Source organism: Ochotona princeps, chromosome 9, assembly GCF_030435755.1.
Source record: "Ochotona princeps isolate mOchPri1 chromosome 9, mOchPri1.hap1, whole genome shotgun sequence".
In the NCBI taxonomy this organism is placed as follows: Eukaryota; Metazoa; Chordata; class Mammalia; order Lagomorpha; family Ochotonidae; genus Ochotona; species Ochotona princeps.
This window is the reverse complement of record NC_080840.1, coordinates 21,091,750-21,109,019: the sequence shown is the minus strand read 5'-3', so window position 1 is coordinate 21,109,019 and position 17,270 is coordinate 21,091,750. Positions and strand designations below refer to the sequence as shown.

Here is a 17,270-nt window from a genome sequence, read left to right as displayed (position 1 = left end):
AGACATGGTCAATGAGAGGAGACTGATATGAGAGGATGCCATTTCCCTTCTGTTGTCTTGGAGATCTGATTGTTCTTCATCTGCCTAGGATTATGGTTTGTCGAACCGATACAGCTTTAACTCTCATCAGATGCAACTCCTTTCTAATTCTAGACAGGAGTTACCTTTCTTTATGAACAGCGGTCATCTGGTGTTATACCTCTCATGGATCATCTCCCCAGTACACATCAGCCAAGATGGTTTTGGCTTTACTAGGTTTTAAAAAATGATTGTTCACCATCTTCATTCTTTCTCACTGACCGTTTGTCTCACGTTTTAGTCTCGGTAACCTACTCATTGAAAGAAAGAATAACAAAAGAAGGGAATTTCATGTTGGATAAGGCAGACTCTATGAAGTATTTTTTTTTTTAATAAGTCTTCATAAGACATTACAAGCTATTGAATTCCCATCAAGAAAACCTATTTCTATGTAATTGTGCTAAGTGCTAAGGTTTTACTCTTTAGGTTTTCCACTTTTCTCTGCTTGTGCATTGTTCCTATGCAGGCCCCTCTGGATATGTGTTGTGAAGTCATATTTGTCCGTGCAAAGATGCTGGCATATGCTGCACTGGAAAGGTCCACTGTCACCATGGCAACTCATATGCAAAGCATACATCACTTCATCCAGAAAGACAATGCCACAGTGCACACACTTGGTTGAAAGTTCATCTTGAGTACTTCTATCAACTTTCTCTGTTTTTACTACATTCAAGGGACCTTCATTTTTTCCATTTGCTGGTACCTTCGTTTTCTCCTTGGAGGCACCGTTTGCAGTTGGCCCAGGTCTGGAATGCTTGATCGCCAAATCTAGAGGAATGTCATTGTCTGATCCAACAGCTGAAAAATGAGGAGGCAGATTGAAGGTGGGATAAGGCACATAGTTTTGGCAAGGATTTGGTAGGCCAGGCACATGACTCAAGTAGTGCGGATTCCCAGGAACGGAGAGCTTATATTTACTCCAGAACCGCAGCCAATCAGCTTCACTCTGGAAGTCATTATGCACAAAGGGGAGTCCAAAAAGCGGGTACTGGTACTTTTCAATAGGGCTGCCTGGTGGTGAGTAATTTGGGTGCTTTGCAGGTCTCATGTACTTCTCTATGGGACTGCCTCTCTCAGAACTTCCTTTCCCTTCAGACACAGACGAACTGTTTCCTGGATCTCCAGTACTTTCCTGAGGACTTTTGATCTGAATGTGCAAAGGTTGCATCCTTTTGTGAATATCCAGAGTTTGGCTGACCAAGACGGGCTGCTGAGCAGAATGGCTTTTAGTCAATGAACCCTGGGCTTCATATTTACTTAGGCTTGGGAGTGGAATTTCTCTCTGGTGACTTTCAGTTACGTGGTCTTCTGCCCGCCTCTCTAACGGGCTCCCATTGACCTGCTCCTCATTGCTACCCCTCTGCTGTTTGTTGAGCTGCTCAGCCTGAAGTGCCTCTGGGTTAAGGCGCTTTCTTGTTCTTCTCCTAATGATCTGCTCACCGTTGTTTTGCTTAATGATGTTTAGAGGCCTGGGAGTCTGCAGAGAATACACACAATACATAAAAGGGGAACATTAAAAACTGCATTAAAACGCATTAAAAATTCCTCACAAAAAGAAGGCATGCAAAAGTTCAAAGCAAGGATAGGCTTTATGCTATAGACTGTTAAAATCTCCTCCTTCGCCCTAAGCAGGATCAGAGGAAATAACCACAGTGCAGTATTTCAGCCTAATTAAATCATGTCCATCTTTGCAGGAGGTTGGGGGGAGGGAAAGGGGAGAGTGACACAAAACTTCAATCTATTTGAAAACAGTCTTTCCCAACTCAACAGATCTGCAGACTGTAGCTTTACAGATAACACTTTATAGAATGGTACTTGAAGGCATAAGGCACTCGTGGAATACCTTCAGCTTTTGCACTGCGCATTGTAATTTCAACAAAGAATGCAGGAGACACATATTGATGGTACTGGGTGAAAATCTAAGTTGTCTGTACTGAGCAGTTGAAGACCTAAACCCAAATGTGACTGTACCTAGCAATATGATCTTCACAGGGGAAATCAAGTACCAAAGATTATAAGGTGGGGACTTAACCAATAGGACTGTGGCCTAAGAGAGAGAGCCCATGGCGCTGCCAGGGTGACGTAATAGGACAATTTTTGCCTGTTGTGTCATTATCCAGTTCAAGTCCCAGCTATAGACACCAGTTCAAGTCCCAGCTGCTGCACTTCCGATCCAGATCCCTGCTTGTGGCCTGGGAAGAGCAGTGGAAGATGGCCCTCATCCTTGGGACCGCGCACCAATGTAGGGGACCCAGGGGAGGTTTCTCATTCCTGGCTTCGGAATGGCTCAGCTCCAGCAGTTGCAGCCATTTGAAGAATGAACCACCTGATAGAACTCCCTCTGTCTTGCCTTCTCTCTCTGGAAAATCTACCTTGCAAATAAAAAATAAATATATGTTGACAGAGAGAGAGAGAGAGCGAGAAATCTCTCCCTATAATAGCGGGACACAACAAGAAGACAGTTAATTAGGGATAAGACTCTTCTTGGTCATTGGGTCTCCTGAACTTCAAGAAAATAACCATTCCTGTTATTTGAAAACAATCAAACGGTGTTCCTTTATTATGGCAGCCGCAGTGGCCTAAATCAAGAGTACTTCAGTAAGTTCCCAGGCTATGGAACAAGATTAGCCTACTTTGGAGTCAAAATTTTTTGAAACACACCCATTTTCTCACAACAAACCTTTCCCGCAAACTGTTTGAGGATCTTGTGTGAGCATCCTTTCACATACTTAGAGATGCGGATATAGAATATGGGCGTCTTAGTATAGATAATCAAAGATGAACTGGACTGTGAGGAGAGAGAGCAGGTAGCCAAAGCTACCGTGGAAGGATGTTTTTCCTTTCATTTTTCTTCCTGAATGATATCTGATACTGCAAAGATGCTACTGTTAACAGCCAAAGCATTAATTTTGTGTTGAAAGTCTAAATTCATTCGTGGCCTTGGTTCAAATACCTAGTCTGTCATTTTATTCTTCATGTGAGATGAACGCTGACTATACTCGGCTTCAGCGATTTTATTCAGCTTACATGACTGGAATCTATGTGCATGCTCAACAGGTGTTTATATGACTAAAATCAGCAAATAAAGTTATAAAATGCCTCAAACAGAGCGAAAGCTCTAATGATTTATAAAATTCAAAGTATGTGTAATGAATTCATACATTCACAGATTAAAATTTATACTACAAAAACATATTATGGAAAATAATCAGATTACTACAAAAAGCTTGTGAATGTTATACAATTATGCTAGATCTAAATAGCTTGTGTCTTAGTTTTTTCAAAAAGATCACAGAAATCAGAAAATAATTTCTACATAAAGTAGAAATCAGTGACATTTAATGCACGAATGATTCTCAGAAGGGCTGCACCTCAACTCATGGGAGTATTATTAATACACCAAGCAACATGCAAACACAAATTTTTTTGTAATATTTCTATCATCACAAAGGTAATTTATAAGGAAAGAAAGCTAACATACTTGTTATTGATGAATCAATTACTAGTTTCAAAATAAACATGCTACATAGCTTGCACAGCCTAGATGTACTTATTCTGTCAGAAAGTTCAGGTTAACAAAAACTTCACATTCTTATTATAAAATGCATGGTATTTAATTTCTATCCTGTAAGGAAACCTAAAATTGGCACTTTATTTTTCAACTTTAATAACTTTTTGAGTATAACTTTTAAGTACTTCAGTTTATAGTTGGAAAAATTTCATAATGGAAACATCTTGGGATTGGGTGCTATGGAATACAGGGTTAAGCCACTGCCTCGGGTGCTAACATCCCATATGACTGCTGGTTCGGGTCTCAATTGTTGTGCTTCTAATCGAGCTCCCTGCTCACGGCCAAGTACTTGAGAACCTGCCGTCCATGTGGCAGACCCAGAAGAAGCTCCTCGTTCCTGGTTCTGGGAAGGGAACTAGTGGATGAAATTTCTTTCTCTCCATGTAACTCTGCCTTTCAAATGAATAAATGAATCCTAATCAAATAAAACCACTTTGCATGTAGTCTGTAGAGATGATATGTTCCTTTTAGGAAATACTATAGATATTAGTAGTTATCATAATCTGACAAAACAGTAGTTGAATTAATTCTTGACCTATGTTTGTCCAAAGCTCAACTAAAATCATTAATGTTGATGCTCATTCAATGAAGCTTAAATAGTGAAGATGACAGCAGAGCCTGGTGGGGCAGGGTGGTCGTGATAGGGCCTTTGAATCAGCCACATGCTAATAATTAAGGTTTTTAAGAGTTCACTATCAGGTAGTATTGTTGGCAGCAGGCATTTTCAAAAGAGTGCTTCTAACGGTCCATTTATGAGGATATTTTGTCTAAAACTATATTCCTTGTAGCTGAAGTCTATTCATGGGTTTTTGCTAAGAGCCATGGTAAAATCTAAATGTAAAAGGCACAGGGAAAGAGACTGGGGTATTGTTCTTGTCAGCAGATAAATGTACTAAACTAAAAAAAATGCATATCCTTCGGGAAGTGAAATGCATAGACAGGGAAGGTTGTGAGATTAAGTTTTATTGCCAAATGCTAACTAAATGGTACAAGCAATTTGGAGGGTTTCCGTAAGCCAACGGCAGCTGGAGCGTTTTATAACACACAGCAATCCTGTAACTACCTTAGTCAAGGCGTCCACTCAGGAGTCCAGGCCGACTCCTTACCTAAAGCCGACGACAAGTACTACAGAGGTGGGAGCGACATACTCTGATCCTAGTCCAGACCCGTGCTTCTGCAGGTGCCACGCCTAGGCGCCTGAACAGCCCGGATGACACAACATGCAAATTCCACAGATTACCCTCTTTTCCGGCCCCATATCTGGTACTGAATATTAGAGTAGCTTTAAAAATAAAACACCACCAAACAAAAACAATTTGCTAGTGTAGTTTTGGAGTTTTTAAGGTTTCTCTTTGTACCTCAATTCATTCCACTGAATTTTGGTAACCATTAATTTGACTGCTATGTGAAGTTCCCAGAAGTCAATCATTTTTCTCTTTTATATCAAAAGGGGCATAACGAATTACTAATGGTTTCACATGTACTTCCCCATAACATCTAAGCTCCTTTCCCCATAAATCACATGTGCGTGCATTCTAACTGACTGTGTTAAACAACCCTGTGGTGGCCAGCACTACGCATCAGTGCTTATCTCCCGGGACATCAGACGAGCCGGCCTCACAAAGCTTTCCTTGAAATACGTGAACAGCTACATACCGAGTGGAGCTTCTGGTAGAGGCCACACGCGTTGCATACATATCCGCCATTTGCATTCTTTCGCCAGAGAGAGGTCTTTGTGGTCAGGCAATTGGCACAAAAAACACCAGAACCTCTACGCCTCTGAAATGGGGGAAAAAACAAGGTCAGAGGTGAGTCACATGATCGGTGGAGTTAGACCAAATCAACCCAGGAGTTTTGTCTTTAGATTTGTTACAATGACAGTATAAAACCACAGTGCCCATAATGAGGTCAGGTTCAATTGTGTTTAATAGGCACCACTGATTTTCATTATAATTAACCCTACAGTGATGGATGAGGTGTGTGGAACACCAAAGGCTTTTCACAGAAACAGCTTTAACTTTTTGAACTTGGGGTTTTGTGTGTTTAATGATGGCTTCTCCAAGCTGAATCCTAAAATACACCTTTGAATATGTCTAAGCAAAAAATAAAAGAAAAAAAAGGGGGGTAGAAGAGCATGACAATGCGCTTAAATACTTCGGAAAAAGAGGAAACATACTACCTGAGCTTAGAAACAGTATGGAATAAATGCAGCTTATGATCCACTTAAAATTAGAGCTGATGTGTAAAACTGTATGTGTTATTGATGTAACTTAAGTACAAAGAGATAAGAGGGCATTCGATTCTCATTTTTCATTTGCAAGTTTAAAAGCTGAGACGGAACATGCGGTACTGCACAAAGCTGAGAGGGACCAGTAGGAACTTGTGCCAAAGAGAAGCACTACTAATGAGAAGTGTTCCTAACGAGAACTTTTTAAGAGGTGCCTGCTTAAGCAAGACAACACAACCCCATCAGTGGCTATTTCTTTATTTCATTTGACTCAGACTCGGAAATCACAAGCATTTCCAACTAAGAACTGATGCGAGCGACCTGAATTCTGTAATTGCCGGATTCAGAAATAATCTAAGACTAGTTAAAAGCAGATAATTAGTGTTGCTTGCTGCATTCTTGCCATCAAGCGACGATTCTGCATAAATGAAACTTCTCATTTAAACAAAAGTCAAGCTGTGTGTAGGCACAAATGTTAACAGACAGGAAATAGAATTCTCTCTCTCTGAAAAAAAAGAAAGAAAGAAAGAGAAAAAGCCTGAATCGCAGCTCAGCTCTTTCTCTGGAAAGCAAAGTCTTTTAATGATAAAATACGCATGTTAGATAAGGAGTGGAAAAAGTCTTTCTGGAACCCAATTTTATTATAAATTAAATATTACAAATGTTATAAGTCAAAATTTCAGAGATTCATAAAATTTAGGCAATCTATTTAACTCAAGTCCTTACTGTAGAAGAGTGGTATTCCTGCCAAGAAAATACAATGGTTATAATTGTACTCTGATACATTTCAAATGGAAAGCTTTCTGCAGACATAATTTTGGCTTCAAGGCTGGAACACTTTCTTGGCATTGAAAGGGCATTTGATTCATCGGGTGTTTCACAATGTATCACTAAAAAGACCTGGTGAGCAGCCAGTTCCCTATAGGGTAATTTTTCCATCCAGATGCAAGTGCTATCAGAGGCCCTCGTCAGCTAAACTAATTACGATCTTGCAATTGCTGATGCCTGCTCACTCTAACATTCGACATCCTCCATTAATCATCAATACAAGGAAAATGAATGAAACGTAAAGAAATGAGGGCTGGTAAGCTGCACAGCTATAAAAATCTGAAATGAGAGCAATAACTTAACAAGATTGGGGGATGTTTTTAGTGAGCATAAAGTCAGGCTAACAATTGCCCTTTTAAACCAAGAACACGATTTCATTAGCGTAGCAGGTTGTGCTACTTTAGGTAATGTAATAAAAACTAGATTTTTTTTTTCACAAAGATAATCTCTGGCTCTCCTTTCACTCCCTCCCCCCCTCCCCCACTCAAATCAGAACCAAAGATTCATTCCATGTCTCTAAATTTCAGTAACAGCAACAAGGGACTCTGAGTGTCAGTCGGTCTCTGACAGTCAGTCCAAAAGTCCCACTTAAGACTGCTGCCTTCCTCAAACCAACAGTTTGTGGCTGTGTTCATCAAACATGCCAGGGCCCCTTTATCCAAAGCAAGCTGGGGAGCCTAGTTAGGCTATTATTGTGAAACTTTCCTGGGGCCATCCTGTCATTTTCCTGAATCTAAATAACATGTTTGGCAAATAAACACCAACTTGATCCACATAAAGGCAATGCAAATGTCCATTTGGAAACTAACCCACATATATGGCTGAGGCTCAAATCTGAGTGTGTAACTGTTCGCTCCAGTCTGCTTTTCTTTCCTTCTGCCCTGGGTGCTTGACACAGCATGTTAAGGTGGGTGTAATCCTGATTTCAGTGAGCGTTTCAACCCTTGCACAATTTGGTGCTTAATTCTCTTGCAAAGCAAATGCCCTTCATTAGTTAGAAAGCAAATCCTGAAATTGCAGCACTGGTTTTCATGGGCATAGCTTGCTTTAAGCAGCACTTATATTCCAATAACGATTGCTATATTTTAAATACACATCTTACGTTAAGCACATCAAGGGTGTTGTGGACTCACTCTGTTGGAATCAGTGCAGCATGGAGGTTAAGACTCAGGTTTAGGAGTCAGACTACTCAACACCTGTCTCTGCCATTTGCTAAGTTCCCCTTTGAGCAGGCTACTTAACCTCTTACTGCTGAAATCTCCCACATCTTCACACTTTGAGCTCCTGGAAGTATTATGTATATTAATACATGCAATTTCAACAGTGCCAAGGATGAAGTGAACACTCAGTAAGCTGACAATTTTTAAGACATTTCAATTGGGAGTTCTTTTGTATGAGAAACATACCACTTTAGTGTCTTTTCGAGCCCCTTAACATCTTTGTTGAACAACTGAGACATGTTAAAAAAGAGTTGGCTATTATCAGGCATGTTTCATTTGTACTAATCTTATCAAATATGAGAACGGAAAGTTGAGTCAGAGTGAAATATCTAGATGTTGACACCTAGAATTCAGTAGGAGCCAGCTTGCATGGGTGTGGCGAGTGGGAGGAAGGTGAGAAACATTCCACAGATGAAACTTTACCTACTATGGCAAGATATGTAGCACCTTGGTGAGTCGGTAGACCTTATTTTTGGTGAACTTGAAATTTCTGGAAGCAGCAGAGCAAGTAGGAAGCATATGGTGTCCCTAGCTCTGTGATTTCAGAACCCAATCCTCTAACTCACAGCATGGGTAAGAGCCCTGCTTTGGTCACACTACGTGCGATGGAACCCAGCCTGACAAAGAGAGACACTTCACCTGACATGATCAAGCATCCTTCACCAGCTGCCCGTGAGAAGTACTCTGCTGCCACAGGAGGACTATATAGACGCCTTCTCTGCTCCATTTTTTTTTAAACATGAATTTGTCCTGAATTTAAAAGAGCACTGAGCACCTTATTTCACTCTTGGTTTTTCTTGTATGACAGCATTAAAAATTTACAGCACCTAGGACAGTGCTCTGTGTGTTGAGAAGAAAAGCATCCAAAAAAGTTAAAAGCATCTTGCCTCCTATCATTTTTATCATGAGTTTTTACTCCTATTTGGGGAGGGTATAATTTCTTCTTAAAACCTTTTGAAATGTCTTCAACTCAGGTTGAAAAAAATGAATGATTCATTTCTATTTATTTGCATGACACGGTTACAGAGAGTGACAGCAAGAGAGCGAGAGAGAGAGAGAGAGACATAGAGAGACCATTCATTCACTGGTTCAAGCACTAAATGGCCGCAGTGGATAGGGTTGGGCCAGGTTGGGGCCAGGAGCCAGAAGCCACGTCTCATGTGAGTGCAGGGGCCCAAGGACTTTGGCCATCTTCCACTGTTTTCTAGACATATTAGCAAGGAGCCAGATCAGAAGTGGAGCAACTAGCACTACAGGGTGAGACTTTTCTTGCTAAACCCCATGAGGTTGACAATTCTGATCTGAACTTGGGCAAAGATGACTGACGATGTTGTGCAAAATCAAGAACATTGGTTGTCTAGGTCTGTGTTCCATACTTGTGGTGAACGAGCTGGCGCCAGGAACTGGCCGACAACTGTGATGCCCAGATCACCTTGGAAAAGAAGGCTCCCTTCACCTGCACTGTCCTGGTCATTCACATGATCCAGAATAGATTTCTCCTTTTCCTATACACTGTTTCTGAGAGCTGATCATCTGGGCCTCAGCCAGAGGAGGCATTTGGATCAGTGACTAGGAAGCTGCTACAGGCTCCTGCCTCCCTCGTGAGAGTGCCTGGGTCTGAGTCCCGGTCACACTTTGATCCTGGCTTTCTGTTAATGCGCACCCTGAAAGGCAGGAGGTAATGGCTCAGGTAGTTGGATTCCTGTCACCAACTTGGGACACACACACACACACACACACACGCAACTTTAGAATTAACAATGTGTACATTTATAGAGAAAAGAATTATACATTCTATGGATAAGGGAAGTACTAGGAGAGCAAAAAGAAGATTCAATTGAATAATTCTACTGAAAAAAGAAAAAAAAATAAATTTTAGATTTAAGCAATTTAGGATACTTCTGCTTCCCTGCTGCACCCCTCCTTTTTTTGGTTTTTAACTTTACCCTTTAATGGTTTGACTACTGATGTTTAGTTTGCGTTTGTGTTGTTACCATGATACTTTTGCTAGCTGCCAACTTCCTATGTGACAAAGGATGGATAATGGTAAGAATAACATCAAGGAGTTTTGAAGTCAGTGCTTCTCAGTGGTGATTCCCAACATGCCTTCAGCTGACTTAGCTTTTTTTCTGTATTCTAACGCGTGACTATCAGAGTAAGGACTTTTAACATTGCATGTGATGAATACGGACTATCACATATGGCGGGTTTAAAACAGAAAATGATGCCCTAATTCTCAAATGCAAGTACAACTTAAATTTTCTCTATGGATGTGCATATATATATATACACATATATATACACACACACACATATTTCATGCTTTGAAGAACATTAAGACACCCAATGCCTACATCACTAACACAAAGCTGACCTTAGTCATCTAGTCCTGAGGACTCACAGTATCAATCTCGCTGTAGTTAACTTTTTCTCCAAGTTTCTGACTCAACTTCTGCTTTGGATTCGCCTTCACTGCTCAGTCACTTGTGTAATTGTGACACACTGGTAAGCTCAGCTATGTCTTCAGCGGAAAAAAAATGGGGAAAAAAGTTTTAAATTGGTTTAGCTGATTTTATTTCTTGTTTTATTTTGTTATTTGAAGATAAGCCAAAAACAGAAATTTTAAGGTTTTCAAAGTTCATTAATACCACATAAGCAATTCCATCTGATTAAGAAAACTAAATGTGATTGAATTACTTATTCAAGTGGTTTAACATTTAGAGACATGGATATTCATTTCCAAAACGTCAGAAGTCTCCACTGGCAAAGGAATTTTGTGCAGAAATAATCTTCGGTAACAGTTTTCTGAGAAAAGAACCATACTGAAACCATGTAATTACGTAACGAGCCCTGATAGGCACAGTATTGACACACATTTTTTATGGTTTTATATCGTAGCATTTTAAATCAAATCAATCTAAAATTTGATATACATCCTGTTGGTCTAGATGTACTTCAAATATTTTTAACTCTTTAAATATTTTCCGCATTCATTTGATTTTATCAAAAATTCCTTGCAAACTATATTCTACATATAAAATAAATATTACATATATTATGTATTATATATAATATTATGTATAAACACATAAGCAATTGTGTGTATATATAAAATACCATTTTATTTATATATATATGCATATATAGCTATGGCTGGGATAGGATCTCCTAATTTAACTCCATGCGGTTCTAGGAATAACTTGACTGTCCTTCATGTGCCTGGCTCTGTGCTACAAGCCGGCTCATAGTGATGCAAGGAAGAAACATGACCAGCAGTCTCACAGTTTCCAGAAGAATCTGCTATAAAAACAGTAAGTGTGACCTTGAAGTGGCACAGAATGACAGTGCTCACGAGCCATTTAAGTCATGTTAAATTAGATGGAAACTTTTCTAAAGAAACAAAGTTCCTATGATTCAATCTCATTTAAGGGCTCAAAGTTATCTAACAATCAGTGCTTACTCTCTATACTTTGATAAAAATATGTAATACTCTACTTGTTCACAATGTATCACTGGTTCACTGTCCCATTAATATCATCACCCTACTTAGAGTGGACAACAGTTAAATAATGTGCTCAGATATATGGTATACATTCAGTAGTTGTTGAATAATGATGAATATTATTTTAGTTCTTACCTCTATCCACTGCTAAGAGGCACAGAGACATGTAGCCCTACTTTTTTCCTGCCAAACAGACTAACTGATTATTGAATTCACATCAGTAGGTCATGCCGAATATACAGACTGCAGCAGATAAAATACTTAGAAAAATGCTTGCAGTTGGCAATGAATACCTTTACTTCAACAGCCAGAATTTTACCAGAAGCTCAGACTGGCCAACGGTTTAGCAAGAGCAGAGGAAGAACTCTGCCAACAGAAAGCAATGGTTACCAATATTCTGGCTCACGTCTGTTCCAAATAAAATTGTGAAGAATCAGTTGAAATGGGCTGTAGAGCAAGTCTGTGCCTGTTTTACAACAGCTCTCTTCCCTCAGATTTCCTGCCAGAAAACTGAGGGGACTCTGCGAGGTTCAGCCAAGCATCCATCTTATAATCACCTATCTCAGAGCTTGGAAACCAAACCTGTTTACCCTGCTTACTCAATTTCAATTCACTTCCTCAACACATCAGCAAAGATAATGGAGAGCAGTGTAAACTAAACCGACAACCCTGGCTAGCAGCAATGGAACAATTTGTGTTCCAGGACATGAGGCAATGCATACTCTAATAACCCAACGCTGCGCCCAGGTACCAAAGTGCCATGGTCTTATCCCACTGACACCTCGCTATACAGCATGCCACCCAATCTACCTGTTATTGCTGGCATGCTCTGCATGGTAACTCTGTTCCACTGGAGATGCCACTGTAACTCCAGAGTGTGAGCGGGAGGGCACGATTTCACATTATTCACACAGAACCTTCAAACTGAGGGCTTTAGAAATCTATCATTAGGTTGAAAGCCCCCTCTCAGTCTGGAAAGCCTGTATCTCCCCTTTGGTTTACCCTCAGACTTGGTAATTGAACAAACCAAAGAGGCAAAATGGCAGAAAATATAGCAGAATTCGGCCTGTCAAACTCAGACCTTTGGATCTACAATCCATACTATTTCCATTATAATGTTCAGCCTTTATGGGAAGTATGCATTTGGACAGTTAAAAACATGGCTGAAAATTTATGTCTGCATTGTCTTTCTTCTTTCCACGTGGAAGTCATTACTGTGCAAAGAACCGCTCAAGTCTGTCACTGGGCCTTCCTGCCACCAGGTGTCTGTTTTCACCTTGCCCTCAGCTCCCACAATGGGGGAAAGCTGCTCTGCAGGGAGTTTCTTGGAGGACAGTGCCAAACTTTGACACTGGAAGGGAGAAGAATAAGAGACTTCTTTTGGCACAGTTAACCAATGTCAGCACCTCCTAAGCAAATTTTAGGTTGAGAATACAAGAATTTTTCTTTTTTAAAAAGGCACCGCATTTTATCCCTATATCTTTAGTAAACAGATTTAATATTTGGATAATTCGTGAAAACTTAAAATTAAAATCTCAGAACAACTAAAATCTCAGAAAAAAGAGATCTATTGTAGAAAAAGCTCAAGGCCCAAAGATGTTAAATTTTTTTTTTTTTTTTAGCATTTAATTGGAGACAGAAGTCTGTTTCATTTTTGGTGAATGTGGGTTTCCCTTCTGATAACTGAAGACAATGAGGGTTAAGCTGAAAACAACAGGAAACAACGAAAAAATACTCAACAATACTTCTCGCATTCACTAACACACTGACTGGTCCATGAAGTACTGCGATCTCAAGCCTGTTATTCATACATCAGTGACTCCTCCATGGCTCCTGACATCCCTGGAAGTCATATAAGCTCACTGAATACAATTTATTACATTCTCCCCCCCCAAAAAAACATTATTGTAAATATTTTACAAGTAATTTCAGGATATTCCCAACAATACCCATCACGGAATATATCAAAAGAGTTCATATTGAACCATGTGCCCACGGACCCCAGGGTTAAAACAGCTTCCAGGAGACGTCATCTTATTTTAGTTGTAAAAGGAAACGTTAGGTAATACTATTCTCCTAAAATAATATGGTACAAAACCGAGCTTAGTCATATCTCTTAGTTAACCTCAAGTCTAGCCAGCAAGATAGAATTATACTCTAAAAATCATTTTTAATCATTGATTTGAATTTTCCAAAGAGATAGAGTGGTCTCTTTCATGATCTCTGTCATACTTCCAATATGCACAAGATATCACACTGGAGCCTTAATCTCATTAACTGACATCTCCAAAGTGGTTCTAGGAGATAAGTTTTTATTATTCCTTGTATCTTGTAGACAAGAAAGGTGAGGCTTAGAAACATTTTTTTTCCAGTGGCTAAGGAATACAGCATACAAACCCAAGTGCCCTCACTTCAGAACCACACTTCTTAACCACATTTTAGGCCATTACCCTCAAGAGGAGACTGGGGAAATTTTACCAAACATATTTCACCACTGCCTGGCTTTTAAGGGCCCTTATCTTTCCAAACCACCCTATAACAGCTGATTGAAATTATGCAAGTCTTGAGGTAGCAGAAAGAAATGACTCATCGCTGATCAGATACGGCAATGAGCTGTTTTGAGGTCAACAGGCACAGTCATAGCCAGAGGAACAGAGCCTTCGGTGAACAAGCAACAGTGCCGGAGAAAGGGGGTGAGTGTAGGGCTGACGCTCTGACCTTGCCATGTCAAAAAAAAAAAAAAAAAACAAAACCATGCACATGAACTAGGCACTGCTGAAAAGCTGAAGAGGGTGATGACACCACAGATTCGGCTCCTTCTAGGGTCCAAGCGAGGGCCACTGTGCAGAGGCCCTGTTTTCTCCGGACACAATTTGGCAGACGAGGAAGCAGGGGACAAGGGCAAGGTGGCTGTTGGCATGTTCTGTCGACACATATTCAGGTTACAAGGTACTAGACTGGCTTTGTAAACGCATGCTTACAGGTAGAGCCTTCCTACAATATTTGGTACTGTGATTCCAGATAAAACACTGCCAGTTCTGAAAGTGGAGATGCATTTTACCAAACTCTCCAGATCTGATCATCTGAAAATATCCACAAATACCGTGACTATTTAGAAAACTTGTGTTCATCTACCTATGGAGTTTACTTATGTACTCATCACATGTGAGGTTATTTCCATGTCTTCACAGAACAGGCAAAATATTCTTAACTCGACACACTTCTTACAGGCTATCAAACTGAGAACAAACCATACAATTTGCACGTGATTCAGCACAGCATTTAGTCTGCTGAGCAGAACTTTAGTAACTACTACTAATGCTTACGTCTCTTGAGACATCTACACTAAAAACATCCAGATACAGGCATTAAATACACAAGGTCCAAACTAATGGCCTGCAACACACCGGTAGCATTTCTCTTATCATTTCATCATTACCTGTGACTTTTAAATACACGATGTACGGCTGGGGGAACTAAGAAAAATGATCCTAAATTTCATTTAATGTTTGAGTCGATGAATTATTTTAAAATGTTATCTCTTTCTTATTCAATTTTATGTTTCCACGGGACATGTAAAGTTCATGAGTCCTTAAAGACTCCATTTGGATGGTAACAATAACGCCTCGAACGCTAAGCTGTTCAAATGGAAAATAGTCTTTCAATAAGATCTCTGTGCATGCTATAGGTACAATCTCCCAGGAGCAGATAATTGCATTTTGAGGTACACTGCAGACAGGGAAATCTAAACTTTTTTTAAAAAAATCTTAGTAACGTGATTTTTAAAAGACAACTAGGTATTATGAATTTCCTTAACAATGATGATGTAATTTTGTAATAACTGAAATCTTTCATGGGAAACTGCTTCTTCAATAACTCATCCAGTCAATTACACAGGAAAGTCCTGTAATAAGCCAGCCCTCCTCCCCCCGCCGTCAAATAGCTCACGTACACGACTTCCTTTTCAATTACCAACTTGTCTGCAGTACCATCTGTAAAAACGAACACATACCTTATGCTGCCAGTTTCTGCGTTTGCACGTCCATTAGTGGGACTGGCTGCAGCTGCTCTAGAAGAAAGCCATGACTGTCTTTGTTTTCATCTATAGATTCCCTCCCCCTTCAGTACCACCGGATTAGCTCAAGGTAATGCCTCATCTAGGGGAGCGAAGTGCACGCAGGTCCTGCCTGCACCCAGCTCCCTGTGTGCTCTGGAGTTTGTTCCTCACACCAGATCGCATGCCAAAGCAACAACTACCTCATCACAGCACCAAGCATTCAGGAGACCACCCCTCAGTCATCCGCCCCAAAAGGAACAGCTAAAATCATTTCACTTTGTGACATTTTGAACATCGAGTGGAATACCAGGAAACCAATACTGAGACCTGGCAGCACAACTTGAGACACACAACTCCTGCTGAGTGAGATTTTATTTCAGGAGAGGGGCTCTGAAAGCAACCCGCAATAACTTTCCGAAAACTTTCCCCCCCACTCCGCCGCATGTTTATATTCTTTGCTTGTTGCCATTATTTTTTTTTCCCTTGGCGAGTATTATTCAATGGTTCGCAATCTCCGCAGAAGATGTAAATAAATTATCGTGAGAAATTACCCACAATTTTTAAAGCGATTTGCCTTAGAGAAGCAACATTTCTCCCTACTGTGCTGTATTAGGAGTTAAGAAAAAGAAAAGGAAAACCCAACATCTAAGCTCTTAAAAAAGAGTCACAGAGGAGCTGAAACTTAAACAAAAGTAACAGAAAACAGACAAAAGATGGCTTAGTTGTGACTTACACTGTGCTATTCCATATTCACAACATTTGCCCAAATACATCAAAACCACTCCTTGTCACAGAGGGAGCGTGGTTGGTAGCCTGCAAGCTGAAGTTCTGGAACGTTAGACTGACAATCGAGCTTCACTTCAATCACCAACTATGTGTACTTTCTCGGCATGTATGTACAGGAGACAGAGGGCTTACACTGCATTTATTTCCACCAGCAAGTCACTTTCAGAGACTGGGGAATCCTGAAGGAAGGGCCTATTCTTTTCATCATGATACTGCTAGTGCATTGCACATGGTGGGGAGGTAATGACAGGTTAACTGAGCTTATCACTATCAGAAGGGATGGTCTTGATTGGAATGAACAGCCACTGTTTTAAATATATCCGTCTGTACACTTGGCGCATTCACAAACATGCTGTGACTGGGAGAATCATACATTAAAGTGGAACTTAAGTCATGAAACATGAATGGCAATCATTGTGACAGAAAAAAAAAAACAGATTGAAAACAGGTTTTCTTTGGTGAAATGCAACAGAACATGAATACACTCTGGACCTTATTTAGACAATAGAATCCCCCGAGGGCAGGGAAGAGGAACATGCCTCGAGTGCTCAAAGCACTGCTCAATTTTCAGATCTCGTCAAAGTGGCACACGTTGGTGTACGAGTTTGTGTATGTACAAGTGTGACTACTCACAAACAGGATACATCATGAAGCAACCAACGGAAGCCTTTTCAGCATTACTACAAAGGGAGATGTCACTAGGTTTTATTCTCATTCTAGCAATACTTTATTTTAGAAATGGTGCTGAAATAGCGACATTGTTCTTCCGAAATTCTGAGCTTCCTGCAGAGTTGAAACTGAATGTAATTAAATGTACCCTAAAGTTAAGGATATTCAAGATAATCTTGCTGATGGTTTAAACGAGTACCTCATATGCTATATCATTCAAAGGAATGATGCGTGCTTAAATAAGGGTTCTGGGCTGCTCTAGGTCAAATCAGATCAGGATTTGAAATGCATCTACAGGGTAACTAGGAGAGTATCTTTTATATCAGCATAAT

General features: G+C 40.1%; 1 protein-coding gene across 4 annotated transcripts in view; it reads right to left on the bottom strand.

Annotated features, from left to right (window-relative positions):
• Window positions 1-365: 365 nt before the first annotated feature.
• Window positions 366-17,270, bottom strand: part of TRPS1 (transcriptional repressor GATA binding 1) — a 245,265-nt gene continuing 228,360 nt past the window's right edge. For all 4 annotated transcript variants that reach the window (XM_058668533.1, XM_058668534.1, XM_004580689.2 and 1 more), the window contains 2 exons: window positions 5,306-5,428; window positions 366-1,555 (listed from right to left, as the gene is read on the bottom strand). In XM_058668533.1, coding sequence (XP_058524516.1) covers window positions 494-1,555; window positions 5,306-5,428 — 1,185 coding nt within the window. In that variant the 3' untranslated portion in view covers window positions 366-493. The remainder of the gene's footprint in view (window positions 1,556-5,305; window positions 5,429-17,270) is intronic.